We start from the raw sequence: 22515 nt of genomic DNA, 5'->3' as shown, positions 1-22515 counted from the left end.
CAGATGCTATTGGAGGTTGCTGATTCATAGGGTAACCATAAATCATGATTGACTTGAAGGCATATAACAACAAACAACAATAGTTTGGTTTAGTGTGACACATGAGCCAAGCCTTGTACATGTAATACCAAAAAGTAAAAGGTTGCAAAGGGAGATTAGTACTTAAAAGTCTTGTGGTGAAACAGTTATCTAGTACAGTAGCTACAGTACCAAATCAGCTTTATTAGAGCAGTCATACACTAACCTCCTTCACAGGGTTATTGAGAAAGATGAATGTGAGAACGATTAAAAAATGGGATGAGACATGCCTTGCATGTCACTTGAGCTTCATGGAAAGTGCCAGATAAAATGTTATAAGTAAATAATGTTGTTCAGTTTTTAGGGCAGTGTAGGAAAAAGATTTTTTTTCCTAACTAGTTTCATTGAATTTTATTGTTTATATAGCTTTCCACTATATGCTTCCTTGTTCTTTGTTAGAGATGTTAGCAGCAGGTAAGGTTAGCTGAACAAAGTGAGTGGAGGAAAAGCCATTTGGGCAAGCCCTGTGCACAAAGTAACTAAGTCATATCTGAATGTTGCCAGAAGCACATCTAAAATTTCTGGAATAATTTCTTGCTTTTTTTTGTAAAGGTGAATGTTGGATGACATCTCCCTATGTTTGCACAAGTCTAAAACTATGCTACCGAAACATTTTTTTTTTTGGATAGTAAATCATATGCTTAAAAAAAAAAATTGATAGAAGATTTATCTGACAATTTGCTTCTTTCTTTTTTTCTTTCCCTTCCAGGATTTCCTAATGTAAAACATCAATAAGGACTATGGAGGTGCTGCAGTGTGATGGGTGTGATTTTCGAGCACCATCCTATGAAGATCTTAAAGCTCACATTCAAGATGTTCACACCGCATTTTTGCAACCCACAGATGTTGCTGAGGAAACTCCTAGCCAGTCGAGGTTTAGCTCCATGAATAGCAGTGACCAGGCTGAGGTGGAATATTCTTCTATAAAAGATGAATTTGGAATTACAGATGAGATGGCAGGTAAAAAAAAGTAAATTGTCTGCTATTGAAATGTTGTAGTTTTAAGACTTTATTCGATGGCAACATTCTCAGATTAGTATCCTGTCGACCATATTTCTGTTTTATGAAAGCATATATATAATAACAGAAATCACTTTATAGATGGCATCCATATTAAGTGGGCAGTGACCATGTTTTGCTGTTGAGTTTTGCGATTCCATTACAAACCTATGTTGAATTTCTTGCAGTATCCCATAAAATTGTATCAGTGGCATTCAACTACAGGGATTCCCATGAGTTTTAATTAAGTGGATCACCAGTCCAATTGTGCCCATCACAGGTTCGATCCAACCCCTGAACAAGTTTTTCTTTTTGTTTTAAACAGTCATAGCCCTATGTCAGGGGTGGGGAAACTTTTTTGTCTGGCAGGCCAGAACTTTATCTCCCCACCCCAGTGGACTAACTTTGACAGGTGGGTGGAACATCTGATATCAGGTAGGTGGTCCTGCCCAGCTAAATTAGACATCTAAATTAGACTGGCATTTTATTCCATTATTATTGTTGTTGTTGTTTTATGCATAATTTTTAATCATTTGGAATTCTGCAACTTACATTTTAAAATGTGAAATGTGAATTAGAGTCATGGAATGATAACAGTTAGAAGGTGTTCCTAGAGGCCACCTAGTCCGACTCCCTATTCAGTGCAGGGAATCCAGAGCTACAGCATCCACAACAGAGTGCTGTCCAGCCTCTCTGTTTGAAGACCTCCAGCAAGGGGAAGAGCTTACTTACCCCTCTGCGTAACTGATTCCATTGTTGAACTGCTGTCACCATCAAGACATTTCTCTTAACATTCAACCAAAATCTGCCCTCCTGTAACTTCAGCCCCTTAGATCTGTTCCTGCTGTCTGGAATAGCAGAGAACTAGTCTTTGCCCTTTTCTACCGCTGTGGTTTACATGCTGCATCTATTTATTTATTATTTATTTATTAATAGCATTTGTTAGTCACTTTTTTCCAAAAATAGGACTCAAAGCAACGTACAAAAAGGAAACAAAAAACACATTGCATATGAAATAGCTTACAGCAAGTCAAACAATGGCAAAAATATTTATGTCCTTTAATCACCAACACTTCCCTACAAGAGAATTGTAAGTGGGTAGGTCCATTTTATTACACCATAGGACAGCCTTTCCCAACCAGTGTGTCTCCAGATGTTGTTGGACCACAACTCCCATCAGCCTCAGCCAGCATTGCCAGTGGTCAGGAAAGATGGGAATTGTGGTCCAACAACATCTGGAGACACACTGGTTGGGAAAGGCTGCCATAGGAAGTATTTATGAACCTAGCACTTATAGATAGATGCAAATTTACTTATTTTTAAAGGCATGTTACTTCAGCTGTCATGCCATTGTTGTGGGGCCTTTGGTCTGGAGTTTTATTGTTTCTTGATGTTCCTGTTTAATACATGTAAATAACTCTCAATTTAAAATTAAAATAAAGAAAAGACATGTTAGTAAGTGCAACAATTTCTAAAATAATGTTTTGTTCTGTTTTTAGGACAAAATGCAGCTCAGCTGGGGACTGGAAATTATTATAGCCAGAATTATTATGGCCAACATATGCTCTCCAAACCAGCAAACAAATTTTTCCAGTGTAAATTTTGTGTGCGTTATTTCAGATCCAAAAACCTTCTCATAGAGCATACGCGGAAAGTCCATGGCGCTCAGGCGGGAGGATCCCCAGCTGGATCACCTGGTACTGGCTCCTTAAATTACAACATTATGATGCACGAGGGCTTTGGTAAGGTTTTTTCTTGCCAGTTCTGCACATACAAATCACCAAGGCGTGCAAGGATTATTAAGCACCAGAAGATGTACCACAAAAACAGCCTGAAGGAGAGCTCCACCTCTCCTTCTGCTTCAGCTGCTATATCTGAATCAGCATCTACATCTGTGCCAGTACAGGACTCTTGTAAGGAACTTCCAGCTGAAGTTGTAGAGCGCAGTATTTTGGAGTCTATGGTCAAGCCTTTAACCAAGTCAAGAGGCAACTTCTGTTGTGAATGGTGTAGTTACCAGACGCCTCGAAGGGAACGTTGGTGTGACCATATGATGAAAAAGCATCGCAGCATGGTGAAAATACTGTCAAGCCTGAGGCAGCAACAGGATGGGACCAGTATACCAGATGTATCAAGCAAGAGCCCACCAAGCCCCACTCCAAACTCGAACTACATCCCTATGAATGCTTCTGGACGAGAGATGCCTAACGCCAACCTCCCAAACTACAGAGGTTCTATGAACAATTCCCTTGTCAGGTCCAACTCTTCTACTTCTTCAAAATTTTCTTCTGTTTCCTATCCTCATATGAAACACAAGGCACCTCACAACTCTGGCATTATTAATTTGTCTGACAGATCTCGCTACGGGATTGCTGACATGGCCAATTCTTCCGCTGATATGGATACAAACAGTATGCTGAATGACTCCAGTTCTGATGATGAGCTAAATGAACTGGACAGTGAAAATGGGCTGAACTCCATGGATCACCAGAGCTCTGGACTAATTGCAGAGCAACTGATGGGGTCTGAGGGCCACAAGTTGCTGGAAACAAAGGGGATCCCATTTAGAAGGTTTATGAACAGATTCCAGTGTCCTTTCTGTCCTTTCCTTACCATGCATCGGCGGAGCATTTCCCGCCATATTGAAAACATCCATCTGTCTGGAAAGACAGCGGTATACAAATGTGATGAATGTCCCTTCACTTGTAAGAGCTCATTCAAACTTGGAGCTCATAAGCAGTGTCATACTGGTGCAGCATCAGACTGGGATGCAGTGAATTCCCAAACAGAAAGCATAGCTTCTTCTTTAAATGAAAGCACAGTATCCTATGAAGGGGGCAATATAAATGGCAGGAAGTCTGGGGGAATAATGGATTCCATGCAGCAGCAGCAGTCTCCACAATCCAACTCACAGCATCCATATAAATGTACCATGTGCAATTATTCCACAACTACTTTGAAAGGTCTTCGGGTTCATCAGCAACATAAGCACTCATTTTGTGACAACTTGCCAAAATATGAGGGCCCATCATCAAATACTCCACAAGACAGTGAGCCTGATGCTCATGCCTCCCCCAGCACTGTGAAGAAAAGCCAGACCTCAATTCTTGGGCTGTCTTCTAAAAACAACTTTGTAGCTAAAGCCTCTAGAAAGATGTCCAATGACTTTCCCCTCGATCTGTCACCAGTGAAGAAGAGAACTAGGATTGATGAGATAGCTAGTAATTTGCAAAGCAAAATCAGTCAAAACAAGCAGCAAGAAGATGCAGTTATTAATGTAGAGGAGGAGGAGGAGGAAGACGATGACAATGAAGTCGAGATAGAAGTTGAACTGGACAAGGAAGAAGAACAAGCAGAACCACTGATGGAAATGGCATCATTTGCTTCACAACAAATGTGGGGTAGAGATACCAACGAGTCTCAGAAAGAGTCCAACTACAGGAATATCGGCCATGATTACAGTTCCACCAATGGGGCAGAAATTGAGTTAACTATATCTGAGGATGAGGAGGACTATTATTGTTCTTCTATTGGCTTGAAGGACCAAGGACTGAATTCTTCTGCTTTGGGCAGCCAGTCAAGTATATATGGGTCTGATCAAAACAATGACAATTCTGACTACGGTGACTCTGGAAGGCTTTACTATTGTAAACACTGTGACTTCAGCAACAAGTCTGCCAGGAGTGTTAGCACTCATTATCAACGGATGCATCCATACATTAAATTCAGCTTTAGGTATATCCTGGATCCCAATGATCACAGTGCAGTATACAGGTGTCTTGAATGTTACATTGATTATACAAACTTTGAAGACCTGCAACAGCACTATGGTGAGCATCATCCTGAAGCTATGAATGTACTAAATTTTGATCATTCTGATTTGATCTACCGCTGTCGCTTCTGCTCTTACACCAGCCCTAATGTTAGGAGCCTGATGCCGCATTACCAAAGAATGCATCCAACAGTTAAAATTAACAATGCAATGATATTCTCAAGCTATGTGGTTGAACAGCAAGAAGGGTTAAGCTCAGAGTCTCAGACTCTGAGGGAGATCTTGAACTCTGCTCCGAAAAGTCTGGCCGCTTCAACTTCAGTTGCACGTGGGACTGGCGTACCTGCTGCTTTTAACAAAAGTTCTTCGAAAGGTAATAGCCCAGAATCTGAAAGTCAGAAGGAGTCATCAGTAAACAGTGTTGTGGTTTATGACTGTGATGTCTGCTCGTTTGCAAGTCCTAATATGCATTCTGTCTTAGTGCATTATCAGAAAAAACATCCTGAAGAGAAAGCGTCATACTTCAGGATTCAGAAGACCATGCGTGTGGTGTCTGTTGAGAGGGGCTCTGCTCTGGCTCAGATGGCTTATGAATTGGGATCGCCCATCTCCCCCAAAATGTCCAGTATGGCTTCACAGCTACCACCTCCACCACCTCCAGACCTTACCACTGAGCTTTACTACTGCAAGCATTGCTCTTACAGCAACCGGTCAGTGGTAGGAGTGCTTGTGCATTACCAGAAAAGGCATCCGGAAATAAAAGTTACTGCAAAATACATTAGGCAGGCACCTCCCACTGCAGCAATGATGAGATCTGGAGAGATGCCTCCTGGTATTCACAGACCAACAGTATCTATGCAACAGCTTAATAGGGGCAGCTCTGAGAGTACTGTAGCTCCCTTAGAGAATGAGATGTTCTTCTGCCAGCACTGTGATTATGGAAACCGGACTGTGAAAGGAGTGCTCATACATTACCAAAAGAAGCACCGTGATTTCAAAGCCAATGCAGATGTGATTAGGCAGCACACTGCCACAATCAGGAGCCTTTGTGATCGTGGCCAGAAAAACTCCCCTGGCAACCTGCAGGCTCCCGCTTCCAATGCTGAGCGAGAGAAGGCTAAGCTGAGAGCTCTCAAGTGCAGGCAATGTTCTTATACGTCTCCTTATTTCTACGCACTGAGAAAGCACATTAAAAAGGACCACCCAAGCCTGAAGGCCACAGTCACATCTATTTTGCGATGGGCATTTTTAGATGGCTTAATAGAAGCTGGGTATCACTGTGAATGGTGCATCTATTCTCACACTGAACCCAGTGGCTTGCTTGTGCATTACCAAAGGCGACATCCTGAGCATTATGTTGACTATACGTATATGGCAACAAAGCTGTGGGCAGGGCCGGATCCTTCACCCCCAGCCTTACTGATACCATCAGAGATGAAAACATATAAATGCAGAGATTGCATTTTTGAAGCATCTTCCATTTGGGACATTACTAATCACTACCAAGCTTTTCACCCTTGGGCTATGAATGGGGATGAATCTGTATTGCTAGATATTATCAAGGAGAAAGATGCTGCTGATAAAGTCAACCCAGCATTCAGTGATGCTGGGGCCAGAGTAAATTCTGAGGGCCAGATGGCAGCACCACAGGTGGACCAGGATACAGAATATGCAGAGGATACAAACCTTTCCCAAGACAAAGCTATCCAGCTCACTTCTGCAAACCCTGCAATATCCTCAACACCATACCAATGCACAGTGTGCCAGTCAGAATACAACAATTTGCACGGACTTCTCACCCACTATGGCAAAAAACATCCTGGGATGAAAGTTAAGGCTGCGGATTTTGCACAAGACATAGACATCAACCCAGGTGCTGTGTACAAATGTAGGCATTGCCCATATATTAATACACGCATCCATGGTGTTCTTACACACTACCAGAAACGACATCCCTTAGTAAAAGTCACTGCAGAAGATTTTGTGCATGATGTGGAACAACCTACTGACATGAGCCAGAATGATGTGGAAGAGACCAGTAGAATTTTCAAACAAGGATATGGTGCTTACAGGTGTAAATTGTGCCCTTATACACATGGTACTTTAGAGAAACTCAAAATTCATTATGAGAAATACCATAACCAGCCTGAATTTGATGTGTTTGCACAGTCTCCTCCTAAGTTGCCTCCCTCTGTGGAACCTGAAGTCATCACTGAAATTAAGCCCACTCCAGAAATTGCTCCAGAGGAGATCATTGGAGATGATTCGGTGCCTCCTTCACACTTCTCAAGTTCCCATTTGGTTTCCCACACTGTATTTCGGTGCCAGCTCTGTAAGTATTTTTGCTCCACCAGGAAAGGGATAGCTAGGCACTACCGAATAAAACACAACAATGTTCGGGCACAGCCAGAAGGGAAGAACAACCTTTTCAAATGTGCTTTGTGTTCCTACACGAACCCTATCCGTAAAGGTTTGGCTGCGCATTATCAGAAGCGCCATGACATTGATGCTTACTACACTCATTGCTTAGCAGCCTCAAGGACTGTAAGTGACAAACCCAACAAAGTGATCATTCCATCACCCCCAAAAGAAGATTCTCCTCAGTTAAGTGAGGAGCTGAGGAGGGCAGTGGAGAAAAAGAAGTGCTCTCTTTGTTCCTTCCAGTCCTTTAGTAAAAAAGGAATTGTATCCCACTACATGAAACGCCACCCTGGAGTGTTCCCTAAGAAACAGCATGCAAGCAAGCTGGGGGGTTACTTCACTGCAGTGTATGCAGATGAGTATGAGAAGCAGCAAGCTCCACTAGAGGAGAGGAATGACTTTGAGAAGTCTGAGGTGGAGGCAGAGGCTCCCGAAATGGAGTGGCTGCCCTTCCGATGCGTCAAGTGTTTCAAACTCTCCTTCAGCACAGCCGAGCTGCTATGCATGCATTACACTGATCACCACAGCAAGGACTTGAAGAGAGACTTTACCATACTGGGAAGTGGTGCCCGTTTCCAGAACCCCGTCTTCCAGTGCAGGCACTGTGATAGCAAACTGCATAGCACAGCGGAGCTGACCTCGCACTTGAACAGTCACAATGAGGAATTCCAGAAGCGTGCCAAACGTCAAGAGAGGAGGAAGCAGCTTCTGAGCAAGCAAAAATATGCAGATGGTGTTTTTGTAGATTTCAAACAAGAGAGGGTAAGGATATGTTTTCACATTTTAGATTTATGTTTGGTGTTCTTTCTCCTTTTCCATCCCCAGGAGGTTTCTCATTACTAGCGTCCAGATGCACATTCCCTTTGGCAGCTGAGGAGCTATGGGCACATCAGTGACTTAGTGTGCCAATAACCTTAAGTTAATTAAACATTGCCACTTGATTACACCCCCTTCTTCGAAGTCCTGGCATGTTCTTTCTTCCTCTACCCCCACCTCCTCTTCATTTCAAAGCTAATTTCTCTTTGGCAGCAAATACTACTAGCTTTCCAATATGAAAGCTTCTCCTACCTGTTTTGCTTCTCCTACCTGTTCCTTTGCCCTCAGGTATGATGTAGCCAAGATTTAATTTTTATTTATCAGCTAAATCATTGAGGCAACATGAAAAATTATTGAAAAAGCCTAATGCAGGGGTAGCTAACGTGGTGCTCCCAGATGTTGTTGGACTCCAACTCCCATCAGCCCCAGCCAGCATGATGGGAGTTGTAGTCAAAAAAACATCTGGAGGGCACCACATTGGCTACCTCAAATCCATCCTTAGTTTACTTGGAACAGCTCACTTCAGGAGTTTTAATATCCTCTTATTACAGGGATGAGGAGCCTGTGGGCCTAATTCTCATCATCCTTGATCATTGAACAAGCTAGCTGGGGCTGATGGGAGTTGGAGTGTAGCAATATCTGGAAGTCCACAGGTTCTCCATTCCTGCCTTCTTATAAGCTTGGAGGTTACCACCATGTTGGTCCTAGAAAGTGAGAGGAAAACAATAAGTGCATCCAATTGGATCAACTGCTACTTGATGGGAGACTGAATTTTGGCTTGCCAGGAGTCTAGTTCTCAAGTTGGAACCCTACTGAATGGGATTCCATTTGGTCAGAAGGAGGACTTCTGCTGACTTTCAGTGTGGAAGAATCCTGTCTTATAGTTATGAACAATGCAGTTATTTATTATTTATTTATTATTTTACTTATATCCCACCCTTCCTCCCAGCAGGAGCCCAGGGCAGCAAACAGAAGCGCTAAAAACACATCAAAAAACATCATAGAAACAGACCCTAAAATACACCAAAACAAAACAACTTTAAAAACATGTTTTTAAAAAGCTTTTAAGTTAAACAATCAGACTCATAATTAATGGTTTGAAAGTGGTTTGTGTAGCAGTCAGTCATTGTTTGAAACCAGGATTCCCAGTTCACACGTAATGCTAAGCTGGGATTCCCTGTAACTGAAAGTAATCTTGGCAGAAGCCTTCTGTACTGAATAGTAGGAAGAAAGGATACATGTGAGCATGACTCTTCACTCAAACTTGCAGAGCCTAACCCATGTAGTGGCAGCCATAGTTTAATATTACATGTCTACCAGCCCAACGGATCAGTTTTAGAGAAACAGAATCAGTTCTGGACAGGGCATTGAAAAGGCAAGGGGAAGATGAGAACCAAGGGTTATATAAGGAGGTCAAGTCAGGGAAGACTTCATGGCCACAGATCCTAAGCAGACTGCCGATGACTAGGCTGACCAGATGCAAAACAGTTCTGGGGCAATTTAAGTCAAATGTCAAAAGTTCTGGGCTAAAGTCATTTGAAATATAGTTTTGCAACAGAAAATACAGCACTTTGCATGCCTTCTATGCTAGCTGAGGGAGCAATCCTAACTATGGGAAACCAGCATAATTTACAATGGTTGAAGATAAGCTGACATAAAGTATGCCAGATTCAAACCCTATTCAGGAGGGAGGCTACTGCCAGCTGAGCTGGCCCAAGCCTGGCAGAAGAGGGAAAACAAACATGTAAAATAGGGTTTGACTTACACCATCCTTTTAGCCCGTGTAAGTTCCGCCAGGTTGCCAGGTCATGTGACTGAGCTGAATGGAGTTAAGATTCAACATAATTCCCCCTCTGCCCGGCCCAATCTCCCCCTGCCCGGCCCAATCTCCCCCTGCCCTTTTGGAGGGACGTACGCTAACTCAGCCCTGGCTGAACTGGGGTTCAATTTGCTGAGCTGGAGATTCGCCAGATCTTTACTTGCTTATCCTGGTGGATCATAGGTTCGGATTGCTCCCTTAGTACTTGAGATCTCTGCCTTCAGGTGCAAAAGACCCACATTCCGGTGTTTGAGTCATAATTTCAGAAAGTTTTAAAATATTTTTTCAGTCAAAACTCATTCAAATCTTCTTCCTGCATAACAGTTCAAAACTGTGAATACTTCTCATGAAGACTGTATCTCCACTACAAATGTTAAATCCATAATGGCTTCTCCCAAGAAAGCTTAGGAATTGAAGCTTTGTGATAGGATGATTAGGGTTCTTTAGAAAAGATTTTTAGTGCTTGTATGTGTATCTAAACGCAAACTGTAATTCCAAGATTCCACTTGGAGACAACTATAAAAATCCCACTGATTTAAAATTAGGTTACATTGGTGGCATGGGCAAAGCTGAAGAGATGTTGGTTTAGAGGGGAAATGCCATATTACCTATGCTTTATTCTCTTCATTATAAGAAATATTTACTTTCATATTTCAGTATCACACTAGGAGATTGCAAATCTGAGCTGAGTTTTCCTATATGTCCAAGGTATTGGGGTAATGTTTAAATGGTACACTTTAGGCATTTAGAGACTTGTAAATGTTGGCCTTTAGACTAAACCAATGGCTTGCTTATTTTAACAAGCGTAATATTACTAATGTTCTGTTGTATTCTAGAAATCTGTTTCAATTTGTTTCTAGAAAGGAATGATTGTTTTAAGTTTCACATTGTGTTGCTTTACAGCCTTTTGGTAATGTGGAAGAAGTTTCAAAACTGAAGGAGAGGAAGATAGTGGGATACAAGTGTAAATTTTGTGTGGAAGTTCACCCAACCCTTCGAGCCATCTGCAATCACCTTCGTAAGCATGTCCAGTATGGGAATGGTTCCTCTGTGTCTGGTGCAGTCAAGGTGAGAAAGTTTAAGATCTAGTTTTGGGACTAAAGACATAGTTGCATCAAGAGGGAAATGGACCAGTTTACATGGTATCCTGGCTCAGGCACCTCATTACTGCAATTAAACATATCAAAAATAATCAGATTTTTTCTTAATATGGCTTGCTCTTTTTATTGGTTTTAATGTTAGCTTGTTTCTTATGGGCTCTTTCCTGGATCATAGTCCTTTTTCTGATGCATGGAAATCATTCATTCATTGGCGATCACTCATGGCCGAGTAAGATTGTCTTCCAGGGTAAGGTCTTTAACAGTGGGTCCTGTTGAGCAAAGTTATTGCTCTGATTTACTGTTGTACTTTTTAAAATAAATTTTAGAAAAGGAGGATTGGAACACACATTTCCAGAAGTTAGTGTGTTTTTGTGCCCTGCATGCTAGCATGCGCTGTTAATGTGGTGATGTAGTTACAAGTTATATATATAAATCTGGATATATGCTGCAGAATTCAGCTTCCTTTTGAATATCAGTTTTTGTTTTTGTTTTCTTTTTTAAAGCAACTTTCTAATCCTTGTTGGGTGTGAAGCAATGCCTGAAAATGTGTGGGTAGCCCTAGTATGGACCCTTCCTGGGGGAGTGGTGAATGACCTTAGATCAATGGGGAAATAGGCTACACTATGAGCTCCAATTATCAACAGCATTGATGGGACGGCAGAATCTCTGGCTTTGAGGCTTTAGCCCTTGTTAGAGACTCCCCAGGCAGTACAAGGTTCAAATCCTCCCCGCACAGTATCAAAATAACAAGCCCTGCTCAAGGGCTCTACTTCCTTTCTAGCTAACCAGACAGTCTACTTTCCCTTCCCTTTGATTGCTTCCTCTGGCTATTTAAGCTCAAGAACTCTTCATTATTCTCAGGTGGTAGCAGCTGCCCCAACGCTCTCTTGGCTTGCTTGACTGAAGTGCAGGCCTGGCTCCTGTAGACTGGGGGCTTCTTAAAGGGGCGGTCTTGTTAGCAGCTATTCTGCCCAAGGTGATCACCTGCAGATCTTCACACCTAGCAATGCCTGATGAAATCTCATGAGCCAGAGGAGTTGATGAATAAGGTTTCCAGGGCTCTGGGGCAAGGCATCAGTGCCTTGTATAACCCCTTGCCCCACCCACCCCGTCATTCTTTGACTAGCAGAAGCAGATTAATTAAGCAAAAAAGAGAAGCTATCCATGTTTGCTCAATTTGCATAGTTTATGCATAATATACCTTTTTTTCTGAAGAATTTCGATTACCTTGGTAATCCAAATCCAAATTATTATTATTTACAGCCCTATGTATATATTTATTTATTTATTAAATTTATTAGTCGCCCATCTGGCTGGCTGTCCAGCCACTCTGGGCGACGTACAAAATAAAAACATACAAATACATTAAAACATTAAAAATCTCAACAATAATAATAAAACCTATTATTCCATTTACAGAAGATCATTCACTTAAACTGTGTGAGCTGTATCATAGGGGTATGTGGAGTAGGTGGGCTTATTCTGAATGCACTTCTTTAAGTACAAGTGAAAGCTTTCATATGTAGGTTTTCCAGGAATTCTCTGGACTGAGTCCTGCCTTCTTATGCGGAATGAGCCAAGGACTGGATGCATGCTAATATTAAAAAGCAATCTCCTTATTCAGATGCAGTAACAAACTCAGAATTGTCTTTCTACAAATCAGTGACAAAGCTGCCTTGAATTTTGTTGTCCAGGACTAGATCTTGTGTATTTTGTTGTAGGAGAGGGTTTGTTGACTGCCTGCAGAACTTTGCCTGAGGAATACCGATTAGATATATCCTGCAAATTAACTCAAAGAAAATGAATACCTAAATCACTGTACTTGAGAAGAGCAATTCATATTATGTTGTCTTTCTCGTGCTCTTCATTTCTCCTCTTCAATTATTTTTATTAATTTATTTATTATAGGATTTCTTACCCACTCTTTACATAAGGTCCCAGGGTAGGTTATAACAATGTAGTCATACAATTTAAAATCAGATAAAAGTATTTGAATAATAATAATACAATAATACAATTTAAATAAGAAACTAATACTGTTTAAATAAGAAAGTAGAGGTAGGTATCAAAACACATTGTACCTTTCAAAGACCAAGGTAAAAAGGTATGCCTTCATCCAACAAAAGTTGTTGAGTGAAGATGCTACATGCACCTCTACGGGGAGGAAGTTCCACAGCTTAGGGCTGCCACAGAGAATGCTCTCTCCCCAGCTGCTACCCCCTGTACTTCTAAGGGTGACAGAACTACCAAGAGGCCCCCCTCTGCCGATCTTAACATCTGAGAGGGTCTGTAGGAAGGAGGCAGTCGTTTCAGATACTATGTAACAAAAGAGATTATGTTACTTTATTTTGGAAAACTCTGGATAGGTTAGTAGTTGATAGTGCATAGTTCTGTTTGAAGCAAATGGAACAACATTTAGGCAATTCTCATAAAAAGTGAGCGTTAGCAGTAAAATTTTATGCCAGTGTTACATCAATAAACTGAAGGAATGAGAGCATTCATTCCAATCACCTTTTATAAAGAAGATTGGCATTTCCTTAGAATTTGTGTTGTTTTCCATCTGATAAAATGAGCTATTGTGAAAAAATATTTTCTTGGAAAGTGATGCGCTCCGGCAGCACTGTCAGCCATCAATGCAATCAGGATATTTGTCTCTTTAGAGGGATCTTCTCTTGTGATTGCAAGGCTGTTTATAGAGAATCTGCTCATAGATGGAGCTGTAGAGATTCTACTATTAGAGGAAAATCATAGACTTCCATAGATTTAATAGTAAAAATAGGGCAGAAGGGAGAGAGAATTGATGTCTTTGGGGGGATGTGTGTCTTTTAGCAGGAAGCTGAAGATCCTTCACATGCAGCTTTCTTGGAGGGTGTTGAGGGAGCCAAAGACCTTGGCAGTGTTGCCACTGTGGAACTTGCAGAAGCTGAATCTGGACCATCACTGGAAGATGAAACCAGACCTGGTGGCTACCACTGCAGCCAGTGTGACCGGGTTTTGATGTCTATGCAGGGTCTACGATCGCATGAGAGGAGTCACTTGGCACTGGCCATGTTTACTCGCGAAGACAAGTACAGCTGCCAGTATTGTTCCTTTGTCTCTGCTTTCAGGCACAAGTAAGTTTATATTATTTACTATTTCTTCTAATTACCATTAAGCTAGCACTTCCCATGTGCTAAAGAACACATTTCTATAACAAAATATGTATTGTTATTTTTTTGCATTAATATTAGATTGTCATTGCCAACGTGAAATCAAGGTAATTATATAATAGAGCAGTAAGCCTCAGCCCATTGTTTACCATGGCCTTCTGGTTCTGGGAATCTTTTAAAATCTCCAGACTTCATCTACCGGAGATATAGTTTGAAATGTGGGGCAGAAATGTAGGACAGAAACCAAAAGGCACATGCACAATGGATTCCAAACTTCCAATTAGTCTGTTATACACGCAAGTAAATGTGCTGCACATCTTTTGTTAAAGAGTTTAGTAAATTGTCTCACAAATGTGCATCATATCAGAGAGAATAAGGTACAACAGCTATATTTGCTCTGAATATGTAAATGTATAGAAATAAATGAATTATTTTCAAGGTGGCCCTTAGAATTAGGATACACTGCCAATTTAATCATAATTGCTGACACCATTGTTCCAGGGTAGAGATTTGTCTCTGTATTGGGCACAGAAATGAAAGGCAACACAAGCTTTTAGCTACACTGCAGTCCAAAGCTCGGGACTCTTGCTCCTATTATGTTGAATTGTGGCCTGTGAGGTGTTTGTTTCATTGTAAACTTATTGTTGCTATGATTTGGGGAATGAACTTTCTGTATCTGTGAATTCTTTCTTTCTTTCTTACTTACTTACTTATGTGGCCTTCTTAATCTACTTGTTCTCATAAAGAAAATATGTGCTGGGGGGGACTGTAACTACAGAAAGTAATACAGTGAACTGGCAGCTCAGATGTTCATGCCCCTACATCTATTTTTTTTGCGATTCTTTACTGGATAAATCACTCATTGCAAAAATGTTCACAATGGAAAATGACAGAGAATGCAGGGCAATTATTTCTTTCTTTGATGTAGGTGCCTTTAACTCTCCCCTCCATCTGAGCTTTTCCCCTCTCAACTCTTCTTGCACACACAGTGTCACCCCTGATTTGTCTGTACCTGTTCAGTTGAAAGTCCATTTAAAGAATGGCAAGTCCTCATGGTTTCAACTTCACCAAGTCCATAATTTCATAACAATGCCAATTGTTGTGCAACCAGCAACAAGACCTTTAACTCCCTTTGAAACTTTTTAATCACAGTCTAGGGGAAGTGGGGGGGGGAATATTGTCTACCACATATTATATTTTATTAGATGAAACTACAGGGTTATCCACCAATCAAAAAGCTTTTTGGGAATAGGATTTACAAGTGGAAATATGTGATTCTTCTTGGGATAGCATGTGGAACAGAACACCATATGGATCAGTTTCTGCCAGGGCTTGTGAAAATGCATGGAAGTTGGCCTTCCACTGGTACCTCACTCCTCACATCCTACATAGGATTAATACTACACTCTCCCCACTGTGCTGGAGGGCTGTGGGGAGCAAGGTACATTTTTTCACATGTGGACCTGTTCAATTATTTTTCCCTTTTAGCAAACTTCCAAGAAATTAACAAAATTACTAACCAGGCTCTTCAACCTGATCCCTTAATGGATTTGTTTCTCATATTTGATGGAAACCACAATATTGTAGCCCATAAAGATATCACAAACTTCCTTCTCATTGCTTCCCGCTTGGTGATAGTCTTAATCTGGAAAAAACACTTGACTCTCATATGCCACACAGATGGTACCAAGAAATGTGGAAATGTGGAAATTAGCACTCATGGAGAAGCTCACACATAGATTAAGAGTAACGAGACCAGTTTCAAAAGTTGATAAATTTTATGAAACTTGGTATTGTTTTATTACACATGTAAATCACAGTGATGGGAATATGTCCTCTGGCTTCTCATGGACAAATGTGGTGGGCTACACTTTCTTGATCCCTGTAAAACAAAATAGATCAATAGTTATTTTACATATACTTACTAATCCTGATTATGACCTGCATGTACATGTGTATAAACTGCTCCATTGATCTCTCATATAGTTTTGTTACTTAAATTCTTCTGTTTTGTCTTGAATGTATTCAAAACGCAATAAAAAACATTTTTTTAAAAAACCCACTGACTTGTCAGTGGTGAAGCTCTTCAAAAGCAGGCAGCTGGCTTCATGCCTGTCTATTGCTCTCAGGAGACACTGACTGCCATCGTTTTATTGTGCACCCAATTCAGGGGCCAGGACAGTGTTTAAGCTGCAATCCTAAACACACTTACTAGAGAGTATACCCCCTTGAACACAGTGGAACTTATGTCTGAGTAGACATGCTTAGGATTGGGCTTTTAGATGCTAATAGAAACCATAACTCAATGCTGAATCACCTGGTTTTCAGCTTTATGTCTTCTCCTATTGAAGGCAGAGTGAGAACTACTCTGGTTAGAAAGATTGATACTTGTTTTACAACAGAGTGAACAGTTTTCATCTTCCTCTCCTGGTGTTTCACATGTGGACAATCCTCAGACTACAAGCAGTCCTCTGGGATCTCCTTCATGGTTTCCCCAAATGTCCCCAAATATCCCTACTTCCTGCCTCACCTGTATGGACTTTTCTAGGCTGAGATTCAGCAGCTCAGATGCCTATCTCAGCCTTGAAAAGTCCACCGAATTGAGGAAGAAAGTGGGAAAGAGCCATTTTCCGAGGCTCAGGATCAGTAGTAATTGATCAAGTTGAAAGATGAAAGAACACTTCTGTATGTTGCCTGCCTGTATAATCTAAGGAGGAGGGAGGCTTACTGTAGTGGAATAGGCTGGCTGGAGCTGAGCAGAGAGAGGCTGGCTGGTAGGTAGGGGAGAGAAAGAAATGGGGGGGATTACTGACGAGAGTGGGGAGGAAGAGAGAATGGATGAGGGATCTCATTTATTTATTTGCGGTCGGAGACCCGTATACTGAGAGTATAGTAAAATAAATATGTACAAAAATTATCAAATAAGAACAACATATACATTTGATCAGGAGAAGATCGGAAAATTACATATCAAAGGCATTTGAGCGTAAACGTTGAGCAGCGTATAAGAATTTGGCCACATTCATAGTTATTTCTCTGTTAGAACCCGAGATAAGATGGTAGATCAATTTATCAGTCGGCATCAGAGAGCAGTTTTCTGTTATATTGGCTATGAATTTAGATCGTAGAAAGTCATAGAGAGAACAGTCGAGGATAGTATGCGCAAGAGTTTCAATTTTTCCACTTCCACAAGGGCAAAAACGTTGTTCGTAGGGGATTGCCTTATACCTACCCAACAATAAGGCAGATTGTAATGAGTTAAATCTTGCCCTAGTAAAAGTCAAACGTAAATTAGGGTTAACAAGATAATCTAAATAAAGGGCCTGAATTAAAGGCTTAAATTGAAATTTGAAATATATGGGCGAACAAACTGTTGTAGCCTTCATGATTGCCATTTGGAAGTCAATATCATTGAGCCGGGTATGAATAGCTAATCTAGCCGAGGATAAAGTTTGGGTTGCTAGATAATCAGAAGATAGGCCAATTGTCAAAAGGTGTCTCCTAATTTTATTATTCCAGGATGAGGGATAAGAATCTCCCCACATGTGGATTAAATAGCTAGTTGGAGGATCGTATGATATTTTGGCCCAGTAATTTAGGGCCAGCTGCCATGCTTGGCATGTTAAAGATGGTAGGCCAGCTTCTAGCCTAAGTGCAGCCGAAGGGGCGCACCGTGGCAAACCCATTAGTTGGTATAAAAAAGATGAAAGAATAGCCTCTACCGAAGGATTAAAGGCCTGAATCCAGATTGGAATTCCAAATAATAATTGTGGGATAATTTTTAATCGGAAAATTTGAATTGCTGCAGGGAGATACTTCTGGATGAGGGATCAAAGGGAGAGGGAAAGGAAGAGAGAAGAACAAGGTGTCCCTGCCCTTTGGGGTTGGCCTTGCCCCCCACTGAAATGCAATCCTCAACCATGTTCCTCAACAGGAATGCAGCTGTCTGCCCCAAACAGTTGCCCACTCCTGTATTCAATCAGTGGCTCTGAACTTGCCTAAAAGTTTTGTCACAGGATCCTGCATATGGAAATTATTTGTCTGCTTGAAATAAAAATACACGGAAAGGAATAGGAGACTCCCCCCTTCCCCCCCCCAAAAAAACCCTTGCTTTTGATGGGTAGAATTAGGAAAACTTAACTTCTTCCTAGCGTTAGGTATCCATCATCCATGACTAAAGTGAACTCTCATTTGCCCAAGGGATTGTGGTGGAAATGTTAGGTAGAGTCTGAACCTTTTTACCAACAGAAGATGGTCCACTAAAGTATCATCTTGCATACTTTTTATGTCGCCATTTAATATTTAGGGGAAATGATGTTTGTTTAAATTTGTAGAGAAACGGAAGAAATTAATGTTTTTAATTGAAAACGTATTCTTTAAAAATTAGGAAGTAAAAGATTTACATGTCACCTTCTCCCTTGTGGTTTGTCTCACTCCAGGCAAATCATGGGTTGCAGCCAAGGAGTGTTCTTGGGTTTACACCTTATGATTTGTCTGGAGTGAGATAAACCACAAGCCCAGATTTTGGATGGCACACTAAGGCTTAGCTCACAGCAGCATAACAGCAGGAGGACTTCTAAAGGACCAAAGTGATCATACTCTCACCAGGAACCTGCACACTCGTGTATTTGTGCTAAGCCATTTGACACATGCAAAACAGGTCAGTGTATAGTCCCAGAACAACTCAAATTGGCCAAATCTCAGTCCAGAGATTTGCCTTTTCAGTTTGTGTTCCTTATATGAAGTGGATGCAAGGGAACAATTTATTTACTTAACTGACCAGGGAGCAGGGTCAAATGGATGATTAATTAATTGATTCTAGTCAGTTCTGCCACTGTCACCTTGGGAATCTTACATTACTCAAAATGAGGGATGTTGAGATAGTCTTAACCACACAAGCAAATGTCTTATTTTTCAGGTGTTTTTCCTGGGATGGAAAAGTATTTCCTGATCCACATAAAGAGCCCATTCATACATACTGCTCCCCATGCAGTTAGGAATACCACAAAGTTTGTGCTCCCAGAAGCAACTACACTTCCAGTATAACATTTACCTGGTCTGTAGAGAGCTTGATATGTTGTGGAGTGCCAGACTTGATGGAGCCCTGACTTGTATATGGGAAGGGTGAGCACATTTGGGTCTTCACAACTGTTCCTGTTTTCAGGACCCATCCATTGTAAAATGCCCTAGCTAATTTGCCCTTATTTTGCCTGCTTTTGGGAAGAGCTTTGGATAGAGCATCTGCTTTCTGTTTAGAAGGTCCCAGGTTCAATCCCCAGCATTTCCAGCTAGGGATGGGAGAAAACCCTTCCTGAAATCCTGGAGAGCCTCTCCCAGTCAGTATAGACAGTACTGAACTAGATGAACTAATGGGTCTGACTCAGTTTAAGGCTTATGTTCCTTCCTAAATCAGCAGAGTGAAGATGATTATATCTTGACTCTAGGGCACATACATGTAATTGTACATGTGTGGACCCCAGATTGCAGTGCACTGCTTTCTTTCAATCCCCTGTCATAACTGCTTACCTGGTTACTAAACACTAGTGAATGTGTTTGACTTGCAAGTAATTCTATAATAAGGAAAACCAGATCCATTTTTTAAAAAAATTGCTCAGTTTGCTGTCTGGCTTAGTTTGCCATATTTACATGTATGTACTAAGTCACACTTTTAATATGAGCATACGGATTTTTTCCCATAGAATAGTAGAGTTGGAAGGGGCCTGTAAGGCCATCAAGTCCAACCCCTTGCTCAATAAAGAAATCCAACTGGAAGCATACCCGACAGGTGGGTGTCCAGTTGCCTCTTGAATGCCTCCATTGTTGGAGAGCCACCACCTCCCTGTCGGAGAGTCGCGATGCTGGGAACGGAGAGTACTGAGCGAGCTTGTGTGTGTGTGTTTGAATCCTTGCTAAAGATTCTACCTTCCCTGCAAATTAGTCAGACAGAGACTTTAAGCTTTAAAATAAGAAATAACTACTTTATTCTGGAAGTACATGCTTGATAGGAAAGAGTCCTATATCTAGCTAACTAGCTAAATTGGAGGCACAAACACTGAGCCCAGTGCTTGCCCTCATGCTTGGAGGAGAGGGAGAGACAAAGGAATATGTCTGCTCCCCTCTCAAGAGAAGGAAGAACACTGGGAAGGAGGGAAGGAACTGGGATCTACATCCTCTGCATATCAGTCTAACAGGAAGGAAGAGACAGCAGGAGATCAAAGGACAGGTATAGCCTAGAAACCAAGAGGTCTCCTCTCTAGCTACCGTTTTTAACCCAGTGCAGCCTCAACCCAAGTTGGAGTTGAACCCCATATATTCCAACACTCCCTAGGTAACTGGTTCCATTGTTGTACTGCTCTAACAGATAGGAAGTTTTTCCTGATATTCAGTAGAAATCTGGCTTCCTGTGACTTGAGCCCATTATTCTGTGTCCTGCACTCTGGGATGATCGAGAAGAGATCCTTGCCCTCCTCTGTGTGACAACCTTTCAAGTACTTGAACAGTGTTATCATATCTCCCCTCAGTCTTTTCTTCTCCAGGCTAAACATGCCAAGTTATTTCGGTCTCTCCTCGTAGGGCTTTGTTTCCAGTCGCCTAATCATCCTTGTTGCCCTCCTCTGAACCTGTTCTAGTTTGTCTGAATTCTTCTTAAAATGTGGTGTCCAGAACTGGACGCAGGACTCAAGATGAGACGTAACCAGTGCTGAATAGAGGGGAACAAGTACTTCATGTGATTTGGAAACTATACTTCTCGTAATGCTTCCTAAAATAGCATTTGCCTTTTTTGCAGCCACATCGCACTGTTGGCTCATATTCAGCTTGTGATCAACAACAATTCCAAGATCCTTCTTGCATGTCATATTGCTGAGCCAAGTATTCCCCAACTTATAACTGTACATTTGGTTTCTTCTTCCTAGGTGTAGAACTTTACACTTGTCCCTGTTAAATTTCATTCTGTTGTTTTCAGCTCAGTTCTCCAGCCTATCAATTTCACTTTGAATTTTGTTTCTGTCTTCCAGCATTTTAGCTATCCCTCCCAATCTTGTATCATCTTCAAATTTGATAAGCATTCCCTGCACCTCCTCATCCAAGTCATTAATAAAAATGTTGAAGAGCATTGGGACCAGGACCAAACCCTGCGGTACCCTGCTCGTTACCTCCCGCCAGTTTGAGAAGGAACCATTGATAAGCACTCTTTGAGTATGATTCTGTAGCCAACTGTGGATCCACCTGATAGCTGTTCCATCCAGCCCACATTTAGCTAGCTTGCTAATCAGAATATCATGGGGCACTTTGTCAAAAGCTTTGCTGAAGTTGAGATATATTATGTCCACAACATTGCCATGGTCTACGAGGGAGGTTAAAATCCCTATTTTAGTATAGGAAATGCTGGAGGGTCTTTGTGGGTCTTGGGCTGGATGTAGGCCTCTTCTCTTTTTTTTGTCAGTCCTCCACCACACAGGCTATAATTAGATTTTCTCCGGCTGAGCCTCTTCACCACTTCTCAAAATTCTACCAATTTTGTCTCAGTCCATCCTGGCTACTCTCCTGGAACGAAAGAGAGGATTCTCTCTTCTTCTCCTGAATAGAAACAAGGAACCACTAGGGGGCTCCATTCACAGGGTGACAAAGATAGGATTTCTCTGTGGGGGAGGGCCCTCCACACACACACTCTTTAGAGCTCAAGGCTGTTTAAAATTATTTTTCTTCAAGAGACTGTGCATGACACTCCACTGGCCTATAGAATATCTTCCTATATTGGAAATGTCATTTGCAATGTTCCCAGAATATCATTCACAGTACACCTTCTTAGTATGGTGGACTTATTAGATCTTTAATATTTTGAGGCCATTATCCTATAGTGATTAGATTAATAAACTTCCCCAAGCTGTGCATTAACACTTTTACATTTCGTAGGCTACATCATTTTCAGACTGTTGATGAGGTAGTACAAAAAGGGTAATTACTCACTCTGAATTCTGATGAATTTTAGCATCTTTGTTTTGTTATCATAAATAACAAGAGATTTAAAAGACAGAGCTTTAATGTAATACTTGCTGACTTTATAAATTCTGAAGTGAGAAGACCATTGTTTCCATTTATCCAACTGATTGACCAAATATCTAGCAATCCTGGGAAAAACAACACCAAAACTCCAAGAGAAACTTGCATATTACTTTTACAATAGGAATTTAAGAGGCTGCAACACTAAAACATCCTATGCATGAAGTCAAATAAATGATGTAGGGTGCAACCCTATATGGAAGATATAGTGACTGAGGGACCATAGGATTCAATGGAAGCCCTGCTATGCTGGCAAAATGCCAGATACGTGGCCACTACCACAACCAATATGCTGGTGGA

General features: G+C 41.3%; 1 protein-coding gene across 7 annotated transcripts in view; it reads left to right on the top strand.

The window, feature by feature from the left end:
- ZNF462 (zinc finger protein 462) overlaps nt 1–22515 on the top strand; it is a 163790-nt gene that overhangs the window by 66961 nt on the left and 74314 nt on the right. For 5 of the 7 annotated variants that reach the window (XR_009763542.1, XM_061632973.1, XM_061632982.1 and 2 more), the window contains 4 exons: nt 788–1038; nt 2577–8032; nt 10809–10973; nt 13835–14118. Coding sequence is in view for 6 of the 7 variants with exons in the window: in XM_061632973.1 (XP_061488957.1) it covers nt 819–1038; nt 2577–8032; nt 10809–10973; nt 13835–14118 (6125 nt within the window). In the remaining variant the exon portion in view is untranslated. The remainder of the gene's footprint in view (nt 1–787; nt 1039–2576; nt 8033–10808; nt 10974–13834; nt 14119–22515) is intronic. The other 2 variants (XM_061633019.1, XM_061633010.1) reach the window with 2 other exon arrangements.

The sequence above is a fragment of the Rhineura floridana genome, chromosome 1, assembly GCF_030035675.1.
Source record: "Rhineura floridana isolate rRhiFlo1 chromosome 1, rRhiFlo1.hap2, whole genome shotgun sequence".
Lineage (NCBI taxonomy): Eukaryota > Metazoa > Chordata > Lepidosauria > Squamata > Rhineuridae > Rhineura > Rhineura floridana.
Note: the sequence above shows the minus strand (reverse complement) of the source record. Positions and strands in the feature narration are given on the sequence as shown.